This window comes from Zonotrichia albicollis, chromosome 6 (genome assembly GCF_047830755.1).
Source record: "Zonotrichia albicollis isolate bZonAlb1 chromosome 6, bZonAlb1.hap1, whole genome shotgun sequence".
In the NCBI taxonomy this organism is placed as follows: Eukaryota; Metazoa; Chordata; class Aves; order Passeriformes; family Passerellidae; genus Zonotrichia; species Zonotrichia albicollis.
This window is the reverse complement of record NC_133824.1, coordinates 26,914,411-26,936,181: the sequence shown is the minus strand read 5'-3', so window position 1 is coordinate 26,936,181 and position 21,771 is coordinate 26,914,411. Positions and strand designations below refer to the sequence as shown.

Below are 21,771 nucleotides of genomic sequence, written 5' to 3'. Positions count from 1 at the left end.
GCAAAGCACAAAGAGAATGAGCAGCACACAGTAACCAGAAATACCCTAATGCCTTTGGGCTTGTTCCTCTTTTCATCTGTTGCAGGCTGAAGAAGTAGGGTGTACGTCCGGCTGTTCTCATGGTGACTCTGTCCCCTGCCCTGCAGAAAGGCCACTCTCTCTTAATTGGATCAGAAAGACTTTACTGGAAACCCACTTGGTCCAGCGGGGTGGGAATAATGCCCACGGAAATCAGCAGCAATCTTGTACAGAGAAGAGAAGAGAAGAGAAGAGAAGAGAAGAGAAGAGAAGAGAAGAGAAGAGAAGAGAAGAGAAGAGAAGAGAAGAGAAGAGAAGAGAAGAGAAGAGAAGAGAAGAGAAGAGAAGAGAAGAGAAGAGAAGAGAAGAGAAGAGAAGAGAAGAGAAGAGGAGAGGAGAGAAGAGGAGAAGAGAACTCTAGGAGTAATGACAGCAAGTAAGGAAGACCAGAGTGCTGCTGGGCTTAGAGGTACCTCTCCCATCAGTAGCACTGGGCTCTGTGGGTCCTGTTGCTACTGTGCTTCCTTCTCCCACTGCAAGCTTGTCTCTTCCCCTTCGTGGTGCTGGTACTACTCTTTGCAAGGGCAGAGGGTCAAGTGGATCTGGGAACTATCCCAAGTTTGGAAACAGTCTTTTTTCACCCCTCACTATTGCTCGTAAATTCATAAAACTGGCCAAGAACACTCACTTCCTCTTGTTAAGGAGTTTGTAAAAAGCTAATGGTTGGGATGGGCTTAGGAGTGAAAAACTAAGTACTTCCCAGAAATCCAAGAAAGAATTTTAGAAGCAAGGATGATGAAGTTAGAAATACAAATGTCAGAGACAAATAGGAGAGAGGCAATAGAAACCTCACACTAGTTCTTGATTTTATAATAGTTTATTGCACTTATGTTGTCTGTTAAATTGTCTAATCCATCCTTTGCCCTGTGCAAGAAGAAATAGGTACATGAATAGGATACTGGCAACTAAAAATAGTTTTCTATTTATAGTATCATCAGACTCTGTAAGAGATCACTGGGTGTATTTCACACAGGTAAGAATAGTAACTTTATGAATATAGGCACAGTCGCTTTGCAACTCAACTCCAGGTAACCAAAGAGGCAGCATCTAGAAGATTCAACCTCACAGAAACCCACTGCGTGTCTCAGGGCTTGGACCTCCGTGGTGCTGAGCATTTCCTGGGAAATGCTGAGAGTCCCCACTAACTAAAAGGCAGTTGAGACTTCTCACCACATTTGTGAAAGTCTGAAAAGTGGCTTTCAATAATTGGTTCTTAAAATATAGGGGTGGTGAAGCAAGTAGGACCCCCTGCCTTAAAATACAAAGCTTACAACTTCTTTCAAGGAATATATTTGTTTCCCTCCTCCTTTTTTTTTCCCAGATCTCTACCGATACCCACACTCTCCCAAATTCCTCAGGTGGAAAAGATCTTCATAAATAATAAAAAGGAACAAAACTTTTAGACATCTTTGTTGTTTGTCTATCATCATGTTGTTTCTCTATCCGCCTGTGATCAGGCTGTAGCTGTTGGTTCACAAATTCTGTTACTGGGGTTTCACTGAATGGTTGTAAGAAATAAAAATTGGCCCTTCCTCTTCAAAATTATGAATGTTACTGTACTTACATATTTCAATAATCTTTCTTCATCTTGAGTGATGCATGGTAGAGTGAATACAAGTCTCTGAATGGTGCAGAACTGTTATAATTCTGAAAATTATATTTGTGGTTTTGATATCTGCAAGTGTACATAAAGGTACATCATATGACACATGAAGACAGAGTCCAGTACAGAATACCATTATATCACACATCTGTTCATTATAGATGGCACAGTTATTTATGCCAAGAAGTAAAGAATATATCCAATTTCACCCCCAATGTTTGTTAAGACACAGGGGAAAAAAATCCCATTTTTTGCAAGTGGAGCTCCTTGGTGTAATTTAGGGCTAAACCTAGCTTGATATGGAGCATTTCAGCTCAATTCAACCTGGTGCTTTGCAGCATCTTTCTAGTCCATTCTCAGCTACCCCCTCTCTCCCACATTCCTGGGCTCCAAACTTCTGCTTCCTCTGTTATCAGAGGAATTGGGACACAAGCCCTGCCCTGCATGATGCTGCGGAATGGCGTTTCCTTGGGCTTCCTCCACTTTTGTGAGAGATGCCACAGCGCTTCTCAGCGAGACTACCAGGGGAACAAACAATGCTACTGTCCTTTTCCCCCTCTACTCGTTTAACTGACGGAAGCCCGTGTCAAGTATTTGCGTGTTGGTACACTCCTTAACTTGTGTTTCCTTTCTAGGAAGCTGCTCGATGAGCCAAACGCACTTCAGTTGAGCGTTTTCCTGTCGAGCAGGATATTTGCGGGCAGACAGCAGCAGGTGCTGCTGTCTGGGAGGCCCAGGCTGTCCCTGGCCTGCAGCACCCACCTCGGGCCCTGAGGGCTCCGGCTGCCAGTGCTGGCAATGCCAGCCTGGAGCGGCGGCTGCCGCTCAGAACAGGTGACACTGCCCTTTCCTTTTGTGTCCTGGCTGCGGGCACTCCTGCACAACGCCCGAGCTGTGTTTGGAGTCGGGCAGTAGGACTGTGGGGCTGTCACTGAGCGCTCACGTCGGGACCGGCAGGATGGGCACCAGCTGTGCCACACGAAAACATCCTCACAGTGCCAGCGTTTGATGCACCTGAAGTTGTATCAGGGAAAGTTTAGGTTGGATATGAGGAAAAGGTTCTTCACCCAGAGGGTGACTGGGCACTGGAACAGGCTCCCCAGGGCAGTGGTCACAGCACTCAAGCAACGTTTGAGCAATGCTCTCAGGCACAGGGGTGACTCTTGGGGTGTCCCGTGTGGTGCCAGGAGCTGGACTCGATGATCCTTGTGGGTCTCTTCCAATTCAAGAGTATTCTGTGATTCTGTGACAAAATGCCGCTCGGATCCGCCGGTGAGGACACCCCAGCACAGGCTCCCGCGCCCCATCCAGCCGCGGAGCCGTCAAAAGAGAAATGCTCCCACACCGGCGCGGAGCTTCCCCACATCGCATGGCATCGCACGGCACAGCATGGCACGGCATAGCGCACCCGTCCCCGGCCTCCGCCCCACGCCGGGGGGGTGGCGGTGAGGACCGTGAATAGGACGGGGCTGCCGCGAACCGCCTACCACGGCACACAGATATCTTGTGATGGACGGCCGCGAGGACCAATGAAACAGGAGCTCACACTTGGGAGGCCGAGGCTCGGCCGCGCGGATAGCGGCCAATGAGCGGCGCGGAAGCGGGTGGTGGGCGGGGCGTCCCGCCCCCGCGGCTCTGCGCGCGGCCGAGACAGAGAGAGGTGGGAGCGGGCGCCGCCGCCGCGCGCTCGGGCTGAGCGGCCGCGGGGCCGGGACGGACACAGCGGGCAGCGGCACCGGCGGGGCGCGACGCGACGGGCAGCAGCGGCCGCAGCCATGGATCACTACGAGCAGACCAATGACTATATGCAGCCGGAGGAAGACTGGGACCGGGACCTGCTCCTCGACCCAGCTTGGGAGAAGCAGCAGAGGAAGGTGGGCGCAGCCCCGTCCTCTCTTCTGGCGTGCATCCCGTGGGGCCGCCGGGACCCGGCCCCGCCGCCCCCTCCACCTCTGCGGCGGGGCCGGTGCGCGCCCGGCCGGGGGCTGGCGCTGCGCGGCGTGGCGGGGCGAGGCGGCGGGGACGCGGGGGCGGGCGGGGCGGGCAGGTGATGGCGGGGCGGGAGGGAGGGAGGTGCCGCGGCGGTCCCCCCGCAGCAGCGGCCGCGGCCGGGTCACGGGCTCCCGGCCCGCAGGTGCCCCCGGGCGGGGCCGGGACGCCGGCGGGCGGTGGCGGGGCCCCTCCGCATCCCCTCCGCACCCCCGGCGCCGCCCGTGCCCCGGCCCCGGCGGCGGGACAGTCACTGGCTGCTGGTTTGAATGGTGTGGTTTAGGGCAGGGCTTGCGCGGAGCTCATGTCCAAAAATGGTAACATTCTGCCCCTTTTTAAACTGAAAGGGTGGCGGTGGGGAGGGGAGCTCAGGAGGAGCTCCTGCCTCGCCGCTAGCTAGTTATATTTTTTTTCCCCTCCTCCTTTAAACCAAAAGCATCCTGTATTAGATCACTCAGGAATCCTAATCCCCGAAATATTTCCGTTTTAGTCACTCCATCGGACGAGAGTAAAGCAGAATTTGGAGCGGCACTGATGCTGGCATGGCAGGGGCACTTCGGGGTGCAGCAGGCTCACGCTGGCTTCGCAGCCAGTCACTGGCTCGTGTTTTGGATCGTGCCTTGCTCTCCCCTTGCTGTGAGCCGGGAAGAGAACCCCAGACCTTCCATGAGAGAGGGGATGATAGTCCTTTTTTAGCACAAATGATATATTAACATATATAATGTAGCCTGAGGTGTGGGGCTTTCTGTAGAAAGCTGGGAATAGTTGGGAAGGAGAGCACAACAGTGGGAAGATGATTATTCCTCTTTAACCCTTTTCCTCTTCCCCTCCTCCACTTCCAGATCAAAGGTTTTCAGGTTTTCCTGTTCAGAGCTGTCTGAAATGGTGCCACTGAGAAGTTTTTTCCCTGGAGTATGATGAGTTGATTGAAGGTGATAACTGCAGAGCTGCTGTCAGTGGTTTCCTTGCTCAGGGACTTGAGTGCTAAGAGTAGATAGCATGAGAACTAAAGTACACAATCAAGGGCATTTACTGGTGAAAGAGTTGATGGTGTATGAGGTTAGATTTTGCCAAAGGAAAAGTGAGGAATGCAGTCTTGGTCTGGGCTGTGAGTGGTGGATGGCTTATTGGAAGTCAGAGCTCAGTTCCTTTGAGGAGGGAAGTTTCTTCTGCCTGGCTGCAATCTCTGTTTCCAGTCCTATGCCTGTATCTGGCCAATACGTCTAGAAACAGCTACTGGGGCCCAGAGCAAGATCACCAGCCTTGCTGGCGGCTGTGAAGAGAAATGATTGTTACGCTGTAGGGGTTTTTTGCCTTTTATGGTGCCGGGTGAGGTAGAATATTTTATATATAGGGGTACACCGGTTTGGTTGTCAGAAGCAGGAGTGGAACCTTTGGACTCAAAAGCCGTAAACCCAGGGTTGTTGTACATGCTGTAACTGTCGTGTTCTCTTAGTATTACCTCCTTCCAGGAGATTTTAAGTCCTCTTGGTCCTATCACAAGAGGGTGACAGAGAGCTGTTCTGTTAACGTGGGTTACTTGTGCAGAGGGAAGAAGCCAAAAGGGAATTTTAAGTAATGAAAGCCAACTTCTTGTGCTGGTCAACAGCTACCAGTTGAATTTGATGTGGTGGGAGTCACTCTCCAGCTTGCTGGACTGGAGGACTCTCTGTAGTTAAGTGTCTGTTGCTGGTGGTGGGATCACTTTATTGTTCCTCTTTCTGCTGATGAACAGCTGAAGCTGTTCCCTTCTACAGTGGGTGCAAGCTCAAAGTTTTATGGTGACCCCCCCACCTCTGTATTTTGGAGGAACAGGTCTGGGAGTGATGGCTCTTCCCAGTCACAGCCCGTCAGGCTAATATCCCCTCAGAGGGATTGGTGGTTGGGCCCCAGCTGGGGCAGCCTGTGCATATATTGAGGGATTTCTGGGGGTCTGAATGTGACCAAAAGCCCTGTTGGGGTCTTGGGGCTTGGGTCCTTCAGATGTAAGAAGGCAACAGTATCTACCAAGCAAAAAGTGTGGCGTAGTAAAACTGTCAGTCCTTCTTACCTGTGAAATGAAATCACTGCAGTAATTAAGCCTGAATGTTCAGTACAGTACATGTTAGTTAATAGCTTACTGAGTGTGAAAAGTGAGATTGATGCCTACCAAATATTCCTGTAGATACATTTCAGGCTCAGTCTTTTCTTGTTGACTCACATATTTTAGATTTTTCTTCACCTAAGTCTGATTTAAGTGCTATTGAATTATCATCATTATTATTGTTTGTATCACTGAGGCCAGCTGCTGAGGCAAACTCTAAACTTTGCTTTTTGGGCCCTGTCTGGGAGCAAGGACAGCATGTCTAAAGTGGTGGCACGGCCAGTAATGCAGCAACAAATGTCTGTGCAAGAAGTGTGTGTGTCCTGCTGGCTGTTTCCAGCCCTGCCCCTGGTGTCCTGGCTCGGTAAGGCTCTCTGGGCTGTGGGTAGCTGTGCCACTTTGCTGTCTTGCCAGGTTTTGTGCAGCTGGGACTCATTGAGACTTGGGAAGAGAGCAGTCCAGTAATGTTACTCAAATGTGAATTAAATCCAGCTCCCCTTCTCCTGGATGCACGGGCTCAGCAGAACTGAGCAGACATCAAAAGTGGGAAGATTACTGAATTTTAGTAATGTCTTCTACAGGAGCATTATAAGGACAAGTTTGTTGAGCTTTTGGGAGCTGCTTTGCAGGTTTCCTACCTGTGCTGAGACAGATATTACAGCCTTTGCTGTCTGGAATGTTGCTTTGAAATGGGTAAATAGGCAAACTGCAGAATGAATTTCATATGTGAAGGGTGAAAGTTGGCCTCTTGAATGTGATACAGAGGAGAAGCACTGGTTTCACACCTGCCTACCTGCCCCTTCCTGGGAAGCTGCTGTTTTACAGTGTAGGGATAAAGTGACAGTTCCTGGGAGGAAAGCAGCTTTCCACATGAAGCCAATTTTTCATGTCTATCAGAAGTGACTCTCTTAAAAGGTTTTAAAGAGCTCATCCCAGCATTGCTGTTCTTAAGCAGAAAAAAAAAAAATTGTGCAGAACAAATTCAGCTACTTTTCACCTGATACATACCTCTGGACAATCTTTTGTGCAGGAGCAGGGGTCTGTTCTGGGGATTAAAATGCTTTCTCCTTTGAACTACATCTCAGTGGTTTGAACTGTTGAACTCATCTCAGCAGTTTCTTGTAACAGCCTTTTTTTCCCTCTGCCTTCTCTTCTTTCCTGTCTGGAGTCAAGCCTCAAAGCAGCAGCAGCTAAGGCACAACAGGAGTGATCCTGCGGTTTCCCAGATCTGCAGAGCAAAACTTGCTGAAAGCCATTGCAGTGGACTCACCTAGCTGCCGAGATAGACAAGGTTGCTTAGTAAGAAGTACATCTGTGGGTGTTTAGTGGCCAAGAGATTGTCATTTGTGCCCACAAAGACATTACTACCTCCTGATGACAAGTTATCAGCTGCAGCATTCAGACTTTCCTGGTGGGTTTGGTGTGAGGGACTAGGTTAGCCAGGTGGTGTTCAGCATGCCTGGCTCATTTTCACAGATAAGGTGAAGGGTGATGATGAGAAGGACAATCTCCAGCTCCTTAGTGTCAGGAATAACACTGAGGTGAAGCTGGGTTTGTTTGGGGGTGTTGGGAGGGGTCCAGCCTTCAGGTCCTCCATACAGCAGGCTCTCATGTGGGCCATTCTCTTTTAATGAGCTAAACCTGAAGGTAAAGCTCCTTCAGGTTTATTTTAAAATCTTGCCTGAAGCAACTTGTCTCAACTGTAGAGCTGGCAGGGAAACTTTAAATGCCAAATTGCTTTTTGACCTGACAACTGCTTTCTTCGGAGTAGGAAGCAGTGTTCATTTGCAGTGTGTAGAAGATAGCCATATGTAACTTTCATGCTCTGAGGAATTATAATAATGCTTATCTTTATTTAAAAAAATAAAAAAATTTGAAAAAAATTAAATCGATGAAATTAATGGGCCATGTGCTTTACCCACTCTTGCTCTGCCTTGCCATGTTGGCATCTCTGACAATGTGGCAATAAATGATATCTCTGGCTTAGAGATCTGGACTGGTCAGATTTATGGTGCTGCAGAAGCAGTGATAGCACAGAGTTTGATGGCACCTTTTCTGTGCCAAAGTAGTGCTTACTAAGTACAGTTGTTCATGAACTTACAGAAATTGCCTGTTAGAAACTCAAGTCTTCTTAAACCTCTCTCACTATTCTGTGCCCTGCACTGCATGTAAAGATACACATAAATACAAGGGTTAAAAAAAAGGGTGTAAAAGGGTAAAAAAAAACCGCATGAGTCTCATGACCCTGCTGTGTCTGCATCCTGCAGGCCTTACTGCATTTATGATTTGAATTTTGCTGTTCTAATCACCTTTCTGAGGTGGAGTTGCTAATGATAGAAAGTACTCATTAAATAGGGCCATCATAGAAACACCCCACCTCCAAGCCTCCTGGTAAGCATGCTCTAGTCAGGTGGTATGAGTGTGACTATTATCTCTGACAAAATGTAAAAGCCACAATCATAGTTTCCTTTTCATTTGTGTTGAGTGTCCTCCTGTCCAGAGAGGGTCTACTTTGAGAAAGGTATCTAAACTTCCAGAAAGCTACGGTTGTGGTAGCTGCTGCGGAGCCACAAAAAGGTGTGATACCACTCCTAAACTGAAGATTGCTGAAATTTCTTTCAGTGCCATCATAGATTGAGCCGTGAGGTAAATAAATGTGCATTGTTGATGAATGCACTGTGCTGGGTTGCTTTGCTGCTGCTGTGACCCTGTGTGGGCCATAGCAAGGGATGGTCCTTGCATGGTCTTAGCAGTGTGGGTGTGCTGTGGGGACGGTGGCCCTGCTGCACCCAATTATCCTGCGTGCTTTATTTCACACTGACCATTATTGATGCTGAAGCAGAATGGTGAAATTTGTAAGAATGCTTGCTCAGCTGCTCTTTTGCAGGCAGGCAATATAGGTCACCAGATATCTCCTATCTTTCAGATCAAGCTTTTGTTGTTTAACATAGGTATCTTGTTGCCAGATACTTACTTTTCAAAACATTAAACTCAGGAGTTGCTGTAGGGAACTCTGGAAATACCTGGCTTTGTAGATCAGTTATTTGTCCTTGAGTGTGGGAGCTGCCTCATACTTTCTATGATCAGGTTTTGTCAGGATGTGCGTGTTTGGTTTTTTTTAACAAGAACATTATTATTCATTGTAACCTCATGGTGGATGATGAATGAGGCGTGTGTGTTTTGCTGTGACTTACCCTCCTGTTCAGAATTCTGTGTAAGGGGGCAGGCTAAGGAGAAAGCAGGCATGGGTTAAGATGGCGACTGCAGATTCTTTCAGGGGGAGTCTGTAACAGATCCCAAGGATCAGTTTATGAGAACATGGTACTCATCAATCTGTACTGAACTTATCCTTCCAGCCCTCTAGGGAAGGGTGAAACACCTCAAAGGCATCCAGCTACCAGCCCAGTGATGTAAAGTGTGTCTGTCTGGGGAATTTCTTGCTGACTGCTTCAGGCAACCAGTTTAAATTCTTGTACATGTGATTTAGTAGTGACATTTTTTCAATGCATTGAGTGCAAAGGCTAGAGAGGATAACATTGTTTTCTGCCCTGACCGCTTGCAGTGCTTGTAGCTTGGGGCATGTGGCATGCTACTTAGGGCATCCTTAAGAAGAAGCTGTTTGGAAACCAGTTTTTATTGTGTGTTGGGCAAGAATTGTCCCCACTTGTCCCCACTTGTCCCCTTGGAAGCACATGCTTTTGTATGAGATGGTGTTGTCTGTATAATTCAGGTATAGCTGGGTGGTAACTGAGAACGTGGGGCAGTAAACCTGCTGGGTAGAAGTGAACACTGGAGTCACACTTTTGGAAACTGTATGTTACAGTAGCGAGCCACTGACTTTTCTTCCTAGCCCTGAGGTCCCAGTTGCTCCTGCTGCAGGCACTTCACTCTTCTCGTGTGTGCTGTGTGAGAGGTGCAGCTCTCATGCACTGTCAGGTGACAGAGGAGGAGCAGGGTTCATTTGGCCCCGCCAGCCAGTTTGTGAGCCTGTGTGCTTTTCTGTGGCTACTCACTGAAATCCACTAAGAACATTGACCTGGAGTTAAGGTTGGCACAAACAGCAGTGACAGAGATGGTGAAAACTGTGCTGGTGAAGGACTGAGTGTGCTTTCCATCTGGCTGTGGATTATCACTGTTGTGCCTGACACTTAGGCTGTTCTCTGGGGTGCACTTATGCTATTGGAGAATGGCTGTGCTCCTTCTGACAATGAGGTGCAGAAAGCAGTCAGTGTAGAAAAGAGGCTGGAGAACTGTCTGAGGAAACATTGGGAAGCTGCAAAAATACTACATACAATGCACTGGTCTCACTTGAATATGTTGTGTCAGCCCCAGGGGCTTGCTGGATGGATTGCTGTGATTTTTAGAGGTATTTTGTACAGTCTGAGAAATGGTGTTTGAGGAGGATGGAAGACTGTGCAAGAGTTTGCTCTTCTTCTGTATGAGAATATAAAACTGATTTCTTGCCATGTCTGACTGTTGGAAGCATGATGGTTATCATAAGGAATATGCTTAGCATGACTTTTATATAAGTCTTCTATAACAATGTAAAACCCTGTTATCCCATCAAAGCAATATGTGAACTGTGCCTGAGGGGGAAAAAAGCAGGTATAGTATGCTTGACAACTGCCAGGGTGGGAAACACATAACATCAGCAAGAAAGGCAGTCACCTTTTCTTCACATAGACATAGGATTTGCTTTGACTCTGGCGTTTTGGGGCTGAAGCATTGTTACTCAGAGATTGAATCTGTGGGGATGAGTTGGTGAAGAGTGGTGGGATGGACTTGTCAGCAGCAGTACTGTCTGTCTGGTGTTAGTCATGCCAGAAAAGCCTTCTATTGAAGTCAGTGGAACCACCCACCACTTCTTTTTGACCACGGTGCATGAGACTGACACACGGGTTCCCAAAAGTCACTCACATCCCTGAGACAGAACTGGGGACGTTTTGGGCCAATCAAAAAAATGCTTAGGTGAACAAAGGCACTAGCATTAATATGATTAATTTAAAAATTAATTAAGAATATGTTTAATTAAATTACTTCCAATTCCCTTCCTGCCATTGCCTTCCCTGCTCTCATTCCCCTACTGTATGAGAGCAGAACTTGGTCATAGGATGTGGTGTGGCCTGGTGCCAGTTTAACCTCTTGGCTCCCTATTAGGTGGTAAAGCAGAACCATTTTTTCCCCATGCTGGGTTACTGTCATTGTGTCTTTGCCGTTCAGCTGGCCATGAGTGTATCTTACTGGTAAGGGCTGGGTCAGGCCTTTGAAAGCCAGCTCTCCTACGTATTGCAGCTTGCCCTCTTCATGCTTTTACCTGCAATTGTCCTCTCTTATGCTGCTTCCAAATCCATGGCTGCTTTGAAGCACTACAGCATGGATGAGACTGTGCAGAGACATTCTCAACCCTCAGTGATCTGAAACAGCTTCCATTGGCAGGGCTGGGGAATGCGCCCATAAACAGAGGGGATTTTGGTCTTTCATCCAGATAAGTCTTTGACTTGTCATTCTATCTGTGTAGACTGGCAATGTGTTCAACCCTGTGGTGTGAGAAATGACAACAAACCTGTCATTTTTCTATGGTATTAGAGCCAAGATGGGAAGTGTTGGCAAGTGGAAAGACTGTGTCTTGGCTACACTCACTGCAGTGAACACCACTAATGTGTGTCTCTGCATCACCTGTCAGTCAGATTGCAGTGGTTTCAAGTAGGGCTCTGAATACCAGCAATCCAGGGCTCCTGGGAGCACCAGTGTGGATAGTTCATAGGCAGGTGAGGCTGCAGGGCAGGCTTCTTGAGCAGCAGCTTTTTCCACATCCTCCTAGATAACTTATGTGGTCAGTGGGAAGGAGGAGATGACTCGGTGGGTCAGCTGATTGCTGCTTTGTCAGTCTGTCCGACCTGGCAGTGGCTGTGCACTGCTGCAGTGTGGGGCCTGCCCTTCTGGACAGCACAGGTGGGCTCTGCTCATGTGTCCTATGCATCGCCCTCATTTTTCAGAGGCAGCCCTGTGAAATCTTGTGTGTGTCACACGGCATAGTGTGAACGGGCAGCTGGCTTGCTCTGCTCCTTCCATCAACACGGTGCTGGATGGCTGGAGAAATTTCACACAGAATACTGGTGTTTCCTTTTATAACGCTGAGGATGACCCTCGTGTCCTACAGAGGTGCTGAACCAAGGCCAATTGGCAGTAGAGGCAGGACTTCTGCTTTCCATGTCCTTTGGATCAGGCAGCCAGGGCACTTGCTACTCCTCACTCATATGATGCTAAGCATTTGGACTTCACTGCTGCTGTAAATGGAAGTTGTGCTGTTACATCTTCCCTGCAGGAGCTAGCCCGTAAAGGCCTCTGAGAGATGTGAGAGAGTGAGAGAACCATGTATGGTCTCTGCATCTCAGCTGAGTGCTCTTTTCTTCATCATGGAAAATGATGTGTACATCCTAGAGCCCTGTTTCCTGGCCGGATTCCTTGGCTCTACAGCAGCAAAGTTTATCTTGCTACCCAAGTACGTACTTATCTGTAATCCCCCTCACTCACTTTATTTAAATCTACCCTTCAGTACATGGCAAGTCAGTTCTGCTACCTAAATGTATTATCCCCAGGAAAACTGTAAAAAGTGACTCCATGATTGAAAAAAAAAGCAAGCTAATTTCTTAACTGCTAAGCAGTGCCAAAAAAGGAGGCTGTTTGAAGCTGTTTGGAGTGTATCTATGCCAGGCTAGCCTCTGCCTTCCCTCTAGCCCTGCTTGCAGTATTGCTGTACAAGAGGAGCATCTCCAGAGGAAGGTCTGGTCTTGGCCCCACCTGGTTCTGCACACAAAGCCAGAGAGCCTGTGGCTCTCTCATCAGGGCTTGCTCACCAGGCCCCCTTGGGAGTGGCGCTTGCGGGCTCTGCGCTGTGCATGGAGGCTGCCTGGGTGCAGCCCCGTAGTGCAGTCATGAGCACCCGTGTTTCAGGCTCTTTCAAAATGGTCAGCGTGTGGAAACTTGCTGTTTCCCAAGGGTTTTGTTGGGCCGTTGGGGAACTCTGGCCAGAGATGAGACTATTTCCAGCTGTGGTGAGCCAAGTGTGAACTCACTCTGGGCAAGATGCCCAGATCTACTGGTTTTCTCTTGCCAGAAATCCTCGCCCTCCAGCCAGTGATACCAAGCTCAGTTTCTGCCAGTCCTCAGCTGAAGACCTCTGAAGGGAAAAGAGAATAAGGAAACCAAGCAGAACGAGATACTGCTGAGGGGAGGCAAGGGGAATAACTGAAGAGCTTTTGCAGGGGGTACAATGGTGGTGTGTTACCATGGAGGGCTGACTGTTGTGGATGAGGGCTTGCAAGAGGTGTAGAGACCTGCACTTCCTAGGGCGAGTAGAGATGTAAAAGTGGCTGCTGGTGGTGCAAGGGATTGACTTTTCTTGGTTAGGCAGAGCTACCTGACCCACAGGGCATGGCACACTGCTGGCTGGCTATACCATCAGGACAGTCACCTGTGAATGAGTATTGTTGCCTTTATTGTAGTTTCAACACACTGGCGATTTCTTCTGTAGAGTAGGATCTTGCTTTCCTGTTTTGTGGAAGGTGCCTTTCAAGGTGGGGAGGCTGTGTGTCTGGTAATCTTGCCTGCCTCATATCTGGGAATCTTCTTGCCTTTCTCAGAAAAGGGATGGCCACAAAAAACTTTATCTTCCAGAGTTGGTATTCCCTCTTGTTGCAGTGTCTCCTTTGGGATAGGGCTTCTTTCAGGGATCCATTAGTCCAGTTGCTTTTCTGCAGGCTGCTCTGTAGTCAGGGAAGGAGTGAGGAGGTGTATGTGTCAGGTGTGGAGGGAGCCTCCCTGCCCATTACTTGTATGGATTTCTGATCCTCCCAATGCTGGCAGCAATTGCTAGTAAAAGGAAATTGCCGTTCTTTTTGGTGAGTACCTTTGGCCTTTGGCAGTGTGAGTGGTTGCCTTTAGCTGTTTGGTTCAAGCTTGCAGATCTCTCTTAAGATACTCTAAAAGGCCTGTATCCATGACTTGCATGATGAGGTAAAGCATCTCAGGCATGATACCATGTCAGTAATGTAGGATGCACACACCTGCCTGCATCGTGTCTTTTGGGTCCAGTCATGGAGAGGTGTTGGAGCACATGGGGTCAGCACACTAACAGAAGACCTTCTGTTCCTGCAAACTCACCTCCTCCAACACTGATAATTTTCATGTGCCAACGTATCATTTAGTGACACATGACACAGCTCCTTGCTGTTGCAGCTTGTTGCAAATAGTCTGACCAAGCCAGCTACCAACAGCCTCCTACAGGGTGGACTGCTGAAATCTTTTTCTGTCCTAAACCCAAAAGAGAATTTCTCTCCCCCTCCTATAATGGCTTATTTCTTTAAAGCTGTTAACTGGCCGTAATCCAATCATTACTACTGTAATTAGTGAACTGCTTACAGTAATTAAAGCACTTGAAGCAGAATATCCTCTGATTGCAGAGCTTGGAACAAATTCTGCCTGCAGTCTTGTGAGAGGTAGTTGCTGCTGCTGTCTCAGAGGGATGCAGGGGACACAGGGCAAGCCTGGCACAGCTGCCACTGCCTCTTGTGCCAAGCCCCAGCGGGCACCATGTGGCCTTTCCATGGCAGGGGGATGCCTCAGAGCCCCATGGGTGTGAGCTGGTGTGCCTAGCTTAGGGTGGTGCTGTCAAAAAGGAGCCTTCTTTTTGCAGGCTGTGGCAGAAGATGGTGGCCTTGGGTGGAACTCCCAGGGCAGCAGGTGACATTGAAGGTGTGATGTGTTGGTACTTAACGTTTGGTTTATACAGGGTAGAACATCACTGTCACAGCAGGCTCAATGTCTTCTTGCTGTCAGGGACCCTCTTGTCCCAATGTGTGGTGCCTGTGCTCTCCCTCCACCTGCCAAAGCACTCAATTCATGGGCAAGGCCAAGGGACTTCAGCTTCTGGCCCTGCAAATTCATTCCTGCAGGGTTTCCAGGCAAACACATCACTTGTAGCTTTCTTCAGCCACTTCTCTTGGGAGCAGTGAGACAGCTTTCCTGAGGGCTTCACCTACTCTCCCTTTATACCCTGGCAGGAGGGCAGTGTCAGCATGCTTGTCTCTGGCCTTTGTTGCCTTTCCTCATGTTTACCTCCTGAGATGAAGCTGTTGTAACTTGAGCTCTTCCTTCTGGAGGAGGAGGAGGGCCATGGTGAGGATCGAGTGTGGGCAGCTTTTGAAATGGAGGGCCCTGCTGGATGAGGAGGAGTGAGGGTGGGTGACTACATGCAAGTACAGCAAGCAAAGGCTGTGCAGTGGTGAAATTCCTCATTGTCCAGCTGGCAGGCATGCTGTACTCAGCTGTTGTGGAAGGTATTTGTTGGCAATATTTGGCCTGTGATGGAGTCAGAAAAATTAAAAATCTTTCTGGCCTAAGGAGAAGGTTTTTAAAACAAATACCACCACTAGCAAAACCCAAATCAAACAAACACGATTACTACTGCCACCCTCAAAAAACCACCCCAAAATAACACAGAATGCGTCCACCCAAAACCCATTCTCATTGCAGGGTTTTCATTTTGCTCTTCAGAAATTATTGTGCAGTCTCCAGGCTTTATTCCTGTGTGGTGCTGGGCAATAGAGGCAGGTCTGCCCCATGGCCCTGGCCTGTCAAATGGAGAAAAAGAACTGATGAGAATGTATTTCTTCCATGTGCTCTGGATTTAGCCTAGGACAGAAGAGATGTCCTTACCCCTTTGGACCCTGTGCATGTTGTCAGCCTCCACTGCTGCTGTCCTGTACTCAACTTGTTCAGAGCTGTGTGGAAGGTTGAAAATGTATTTATTGCCATACAGGGCAGAGTGGTCAGTCACTTGGGGAGGAAGTCCTGGAGTGCCAGTGGCCAGAGGTGTGCCAAGATCTCTGCCTGGTGGCCTGAGCAGAGTCTGCCTGTTGCCTTGCACTCTGCCTGTGCAGCTCCCTACATCTTCCTGCACTCTCTTACGGGGCTTGTAGTCTGCAGGATAACTGGGGAAAGGGACCATGTTTCTGCTGTGTTTGTACACCTGCCTGCACCACAGAACTCTGGTCTGTGAGTGTGGTTCCCAGATGATGCAAGGCAACGAGCACTGAAAAGATGTTAACTGATTTTAATTTTACCTTAGTTTTTGTTGCTTTTAGGTATTACTTTAAGACCACTTGTGCTGATTTCAGTACATCCCGTATGTGATGCTTGGGTGTAATGCGCTGGATTCAAAGAAATGATTTTCAGTTCCATGTTCTTCTGCACTACCGCCATGTGTTTGACTTGGTTTCAGGTGTTGGTGCAGCCACAGTCAGCACACCCTGATTAAGTGCTCCCAAGTGTCTCTTCAGGACCAAGCCTAGTGATGGCCACTTCGAAGGGGTTCTTTTGTGTTTCTGTCATGTTTAGCTTCAGATATTTGCTTTCACTACATCGCTACAAATTTGCAATTACATGTCCCTTTCTTAACACTCTTTCAATCTTCTAGCATAGTACAGCAGTATTTGGTAGTGTATTTCTGATGTGGGTGTAACCAGAAAATAAAATCACCGCATACTATATTTTGTTAAATTTTGCTTTGAGTTTAAAGCAATCTTATAGTACTCCTTGATATCTTTTTCTACCTGTATATCCCTATCCCAAATTCTACCTCCTCCTCTTCTTCCTTTCTTTTCTTCCCTCACCTTCGTTAACAGGCGCTGGGAAGGGAAATGTGTTCCCATCTTATTCTGCCATTGTGTTCAGTGATCTCACGTGCTTTGGATTGAAGATTGCTGTTCTGCTTAGGTGAGTTGCTGGCTTTCATGGTCTGATACATTAACAAAATGAAGTGCTGCTGGAGAGAGCTTTTAAAACTTTTTGTTAGCAAGATTTTAATAATTACTTTTATCTATTTCACGTAGAGACTATTTTGGTGGTGCCTCTGTCCTCCAGAGGTTATTTAGAAGCCCCCTCACTGGGAGTGGGCTCCAGCAGCTTCTGAGCAAGCATTGCTCCGCTTCTGAGTGCGGCAGCAATGGGGTGCTTGAGGTAGAGGAGTGTTTGTACTGGGCACAGTCAGGCTGTGGGGATTGAAGGTGGTGTGTACTCAGGGTGCACAGCCCATCCAGAGGAGCAGCTCTCTAGGCAAAGAGCAAAGTTCTTCATCAGTGCTGTACACAGTAAGAGGTGTCCTTTGGGTAAGTGTGCCTCTGGGAATGAGTGCTGTCCTCATGCTGTCATGAAGAGTGAGCCATCTGCAGAGCTCACTTGGGTTTCTGTTCCACTCTGACTTTCCTGTGTGGTGGATTGGTAGGTCATCTTCTCCTTTGACCTCTTCTCATGTGAGCCCTTAACACAGTTTTTAAGGATGCATATTTGTCATGAAGCTGCAGTGCCCAGAACAAGCACCACCATTCTGATCTTAGTAGAAGAGAACAGAATAAAAATATTAACTAGACATGCTTGTTTCTGTCAAGCTAACTGGGATCTAATTTACCCTCCATTTGCTGCTTGCTTTGCTTTCCCAAGAAGCTATTAGTTGGTCAAAATATTTCACATATGTATATTCAGGATAATGCACTCCAGAGCTCTGAATGTAGTTTATATAGTGCTTATCTGCTTTTTGACTTGTAAACTTTGCTACTTCTGCAGGCTTACAAAAGGGGTGAATAAATGTATTGTGTAATTGCTGTCTGTGAAGTGAATTCTAGAGAATTTGCCAGAGGGTGACATAAAGTATATTCAAATTTACAGTTCCCGATGATTCCAAATACCTGCCAAAATCTTGTTTCACACCTAATTTATTTAACTTTGGCATATGCAAGTGCTGAATGTTCTCCCTTCCTCATTTACTTGGGACAAGACTAACTCCAGATGCAGTTTCAGAGTCTCTAGTCCAGTTGGACTGTGCTTGTCTGTCACTTTTTCTCAGTTGGATGCATCAGTACCTGAATGTGCTATGGAAAAGTGAGCTTTGAGCCAGATCAAGAGTTGATCACTACTGACCCTAAGGTAAAGAGGAGGTGGTAGCAGGGTGGGGGAAGTGAAGGGTAAGTGCAGAGAGTGAGACTGCCCACTTAAATGGTGACTTGTCAGTAAAGTGGTCAGTGTCAGCCGTGAAACCAATCCCTTTGGAGGTGCAGCAAATGGAGAGGGCACCCTGCTCCTGGCAGCCAAAGGAGGTTTGTGCTTTGTTCCAGGCTTCTGAATACCTTTTGCTGTGTTGGAAAGCAAGGCAGTGCTTTCCCACTTTACTTAAGCCCTGCCCAAATTCCTTGAATTTTTGCAGCTTGGTCCAGGTGATAGCTCTAGTTTGCATGTGAAAAGAATGAAGTGTCTGCTAACTCTCCATAGGTAGGAATGCAGCTTAAAACTTGCCCACCTCTAGGCATGCAAATATCTGAGATTGAGGAAGGGTTTTGAAGTAGGGAATGAAAATCTGCCTGACACAAGTAAGTCCTGTTGGAAGCAGTGAGACTCTGCTCACTGCTTGACAGAGTAAGTGGGCTGAACTAGCCAAAGCTGCCTGAGAAATAGCTGTTTGTTCCCTGCCTTGCAAGGCACAGCCTCTACATTGCTCCCACATTCACTACTTGTGGGCATGAACTGTGAGCCAGATGAAAAATCTTAATTGGTGTTAAAATTAATTTACCAAAACAATAAGAGGAAGAAGAGTTAAACTTAGATAGCTCTCCACAGTGAAGGAGCAGCAGGAGAATGGGAAAAAGCTGGAAAGAGTCTAAGAAAAAAACAGTTTGGACTGTTTTTCATGTGGAAATAAATACTGAGACATCTGTGTTCTGAACATCACATTGCCTGATTCCCCAAGCATTGGCCCTGGACTGGGATTTGGCATCTGTCTCACTTTCAAGTCCAGTGCAGTCTCCTGCCTTCTGGAAGCGAGTGCTTGATGCCTGGTCAAAGAGCTGCTGCACAGCAGCTGCTGGGCTGGGAAAGAAGCTGCTGCTGTTGACTGCCTCCTGTTAGGCCCTGCAGAGATTGCCAGAGCTCAGTGCAGCTCTCATGAACTCAGTTGCTGAAACTTTGAGACAACAAAGCTGCTGAGCAAGTGCAGTCTTCCAGCCCTCCAAGACTGAAAGCTCAAAACCTGAAGACTTTGCCATGCTGCTTTGCAGAATACCAGACTTCTTCCATGAACAGGTACCAGTAGTCTGATCCCCCATCTTTAAACGGAGGCCAGAGTGCTGTAGGGAGCTTGGGGAACACAGGGTTGTACTATGGGCTGGCCCCTCGTGCCTGGGAGCTGGTGCTTCCCTTTGGGTTAATACAATAGGGCTGGTTGCTGCTGCAGTGGGAATTCCCTGTCAGCAGGGAGATGCTTTGCTGTAGTGGCTCCACTGATGGGTGCCTGGCTCCTTAGCCCATATCCAGTGCATAGGTTCTGATCTGCTTTTGCTACCTTGTCACTGTTCATATGAACATCTATTGTTCTGCTAGCTGTTGCTTCAAATGTAGTTCAAAGCCAGCAGCGTGAGCATGTCAGGGCTATGTTCTGAGTTTTCCTGGGTAGACCTCAGCCTACAGCAGTCCTAAAAGCAGAGGAGCCAACAGAGAGCAGGAGACAGGCCCTAAATTATTAGGGTTGGGTTTTTAAGCATCAGGAAATCAGGAAAAAAAAAAGTGCTAGAGTAGCCTGCAAAGCAATGCAAGTGGCTTAGCAGTTTTGGCAGCTGAGAAGGGAAGAAATAAATTCTAATTCACTTAACAATACCTTACCTGTGTGCAGAAATGAGCTGGCTGGCTCATGGCATGGGAGGCTGTCTAATGTGGAAATGACTAACTTCCTCTGGCAGTACCAGTATGCTGCATAGGATGTAGGAGGTAGGATGTGAGGAGGTCCTGGGCCACTAATAAGTGTAGCTAGGCTAGTTAAGTATCAAATTTAATCTGTGAAAACTCTACTTTCTAAGTTGAATTGTCTGATTTCTGCAGGAAGAAAGTATTTCCCTTACAAGCACAATGCTGTGTGGCCATCAGACTGTGTAAGAGGAAGTAAGGGTCTTGGAAAGGTTAGGTAGGTCCTGCGTGCCTTGGTAATAGCAGATGTGATCCCATGGAAGGGCAGAGAATCCCACGGGAGCAGAGGACTGAAATTCTTTACTTACTGTGTTCTGGCCTGCTGGTTCAGTCACTTGCTCTCCCCAGCCTGTGGTGGTGCTGGTGCTGGGCTGTGTGGCCATACCTGTGTGATGAGCAGTGTGGCAGCAGCTGGAGGGCTGCCCTGTGCCTCATGCTTGTGTGGCAGCCAGGGTGTCCCAGGGTGATGGCCAGTGCCACCGGAGAGTGTGACAATCGCCTAATTGCTTGCTGAGCAAAGGCTTGGGACAGCTGTACCCTTGCCCTTCCAGCCCACCCACGGCTTATTCAACATGTTGGGAGTGAGATTATTTCTTCCTGGCCCACAGACAGGATCAGCTTCAGCCTCCCACTGTGGCATCTTAATTACCCATACCCCCTTCCCTGTGAAGCTGCAGGCAGTATTGCCCAGCCATGTGCTTGGGCCAGGGCAGGGGAGATCACCAAACATCAGATGTCCAGGGGCTGATTGTGGTCGAAATTGCACACATCCTTCTGCAGCCTACTTTGTGTGGGTGTGGCTCTGCAGAGGAGACAGGGGCAAGCACCAGGCTGAGGACAGAAGGCCGGTAGGTTTGTGGAGGCTGTTTTGCTGTTCCCACTGCAGCTTTGCGCTGACGTGCAGCTGCCAGCAGGAAGAGGGTTAAGCCCGCATATCACATGGTGTGATTCTGTTTACTACATATTTCTCATAATCGGGACTGGCATCCAAATCCAGATGATTAGCACTTTACCAAAGACCCTGAAACAATGTGTGTCATGTTTGTATTCCTCTGAAGCTATGCAGTCTGCCATCATGTCTCTTGCAGAGACATGATTCTCCCTGCAGCCTTCAAAGGGAGCTATGGGGAGAGCAGAAAATGAACAGTTGTATGATGAAGACTGGGTTGGACCAAACTACATTCATTTTAGTCTAAGCTTGAAGCCAGGGGAATTTTGCCAGAAATTGACTTGCACCATAACAACCTGATCTCTACCAGAGAAGGTTCTTGCCTTACCCTGGTCTGAAATTTGAGCACCGGCTCGACAGTGACAGTCAGGGAAATGAGACTGTGCCCCTTGGCTTAGGGGTTTGGGTGGGTATTGCTCAGTGCTGAGTACAAGCTGTGGTGGTGGAGAACTAAGTATAAAATTCACGTTAGTTTTTGAGGTGTGGTTTTGGATAAGAGGAAAGGTGTAATTTCACAGCACAATCTATACTTTATTCTTGCTATCAGCATGGGCTTTACTGTAGCAAACTTCCATGGGGCCCAAGGCAGGTTGTGATTTACCTTTCTATTACTCCTTCTGCACAAGGCAGTTCTCTCTGTCTCTTTCTCCCTACTAGCAAACTCATCTCTGCCCATACACAGCACGTGGCTTTTCCATTCTCTGGTGTAGTAGCAGGTCATTTGTCCTCTGTAGAGCTTCAACACTTGGCAGCAACCTGCATTGCAGCCGTTTCTGAAGACAGATTGCAGAAGTCTGTTTTTTCCCTTGCTTCTTCTAAAGGTCTTTTTCCATCCCCCCTCTTTCTGTCTTATCTGAAAAGTCACATCATCATCCATGGGTAACATTTACACAAAGTAAGCGTGGGAGAGGAAGGATGAAGAGGTGTACCTTTTCCCCAGTTCCCTGTGATGAATCCAATGCTAATGGAAAAAGGATTTCTCTTGACTGTCCTGTGTGTTGTTGGAGTCTACCTGCTTAGGAAACTCTTGGGCTGAAGAAAATTAGGAGAGATTTTCTGATCTAAGCACAGGCTTGAAATAAACCTATCCATATGTTGGCTAGTAGTGTCAGAAGGACCTTCACTTTTTTTTCTCAGCCTCAGTGACTCTACTCCTTTGTACTTCAGGAGGAAAGGAGGTGAATTCCTGCTTTCTATTCTGTTGAGTGCTGGCTGTGGCTGCTAATGTATGGTACAGTTTCTTAGCCATGGATATTAAAAATATAGCACATTGAGTCTATC

At 47.9% G+C, this 21,771-nt stretch overlaps 1 protein-coding gene across 7 annotated transcripts in view; it reads left to right on the top strand.

Annotated features, from left to right (window-relative positions):
• The first annotated feature begins 3,293 nt into the window (after nucleotides 1-3,293).
• The window catches only part of ACTN1 (actinin alpha 1), an 86,309-nt gene continuing 67,831 nt past the window's right edge, over nucleotides 3,294-21,771 (top strand). For 4 of the 7 annotated variants that reach the window (XM_026793483.2, XM_014267743.3, XM_005479925.4 and 1 more), the window contains exon 1: nucleotides 3,295-3,555. In XM_026793483.2, the coding sequence (XP_026649284.1) occupies nucleotides 3,457-3,555 (99 nt within the window). In that variant the 5' untranslated portion in view covers nucleotides 3,295-3,456. Of the gene's footprint in view, nucleotides 3,556-16,438; nucleotides 16,530-21,771 lie in introns of all 7 variants that reach the window. The other 3 variants (XM_005479928.4, XM_005479927.4, XM_074542852.1) reach the window with 2 other exon arrangements.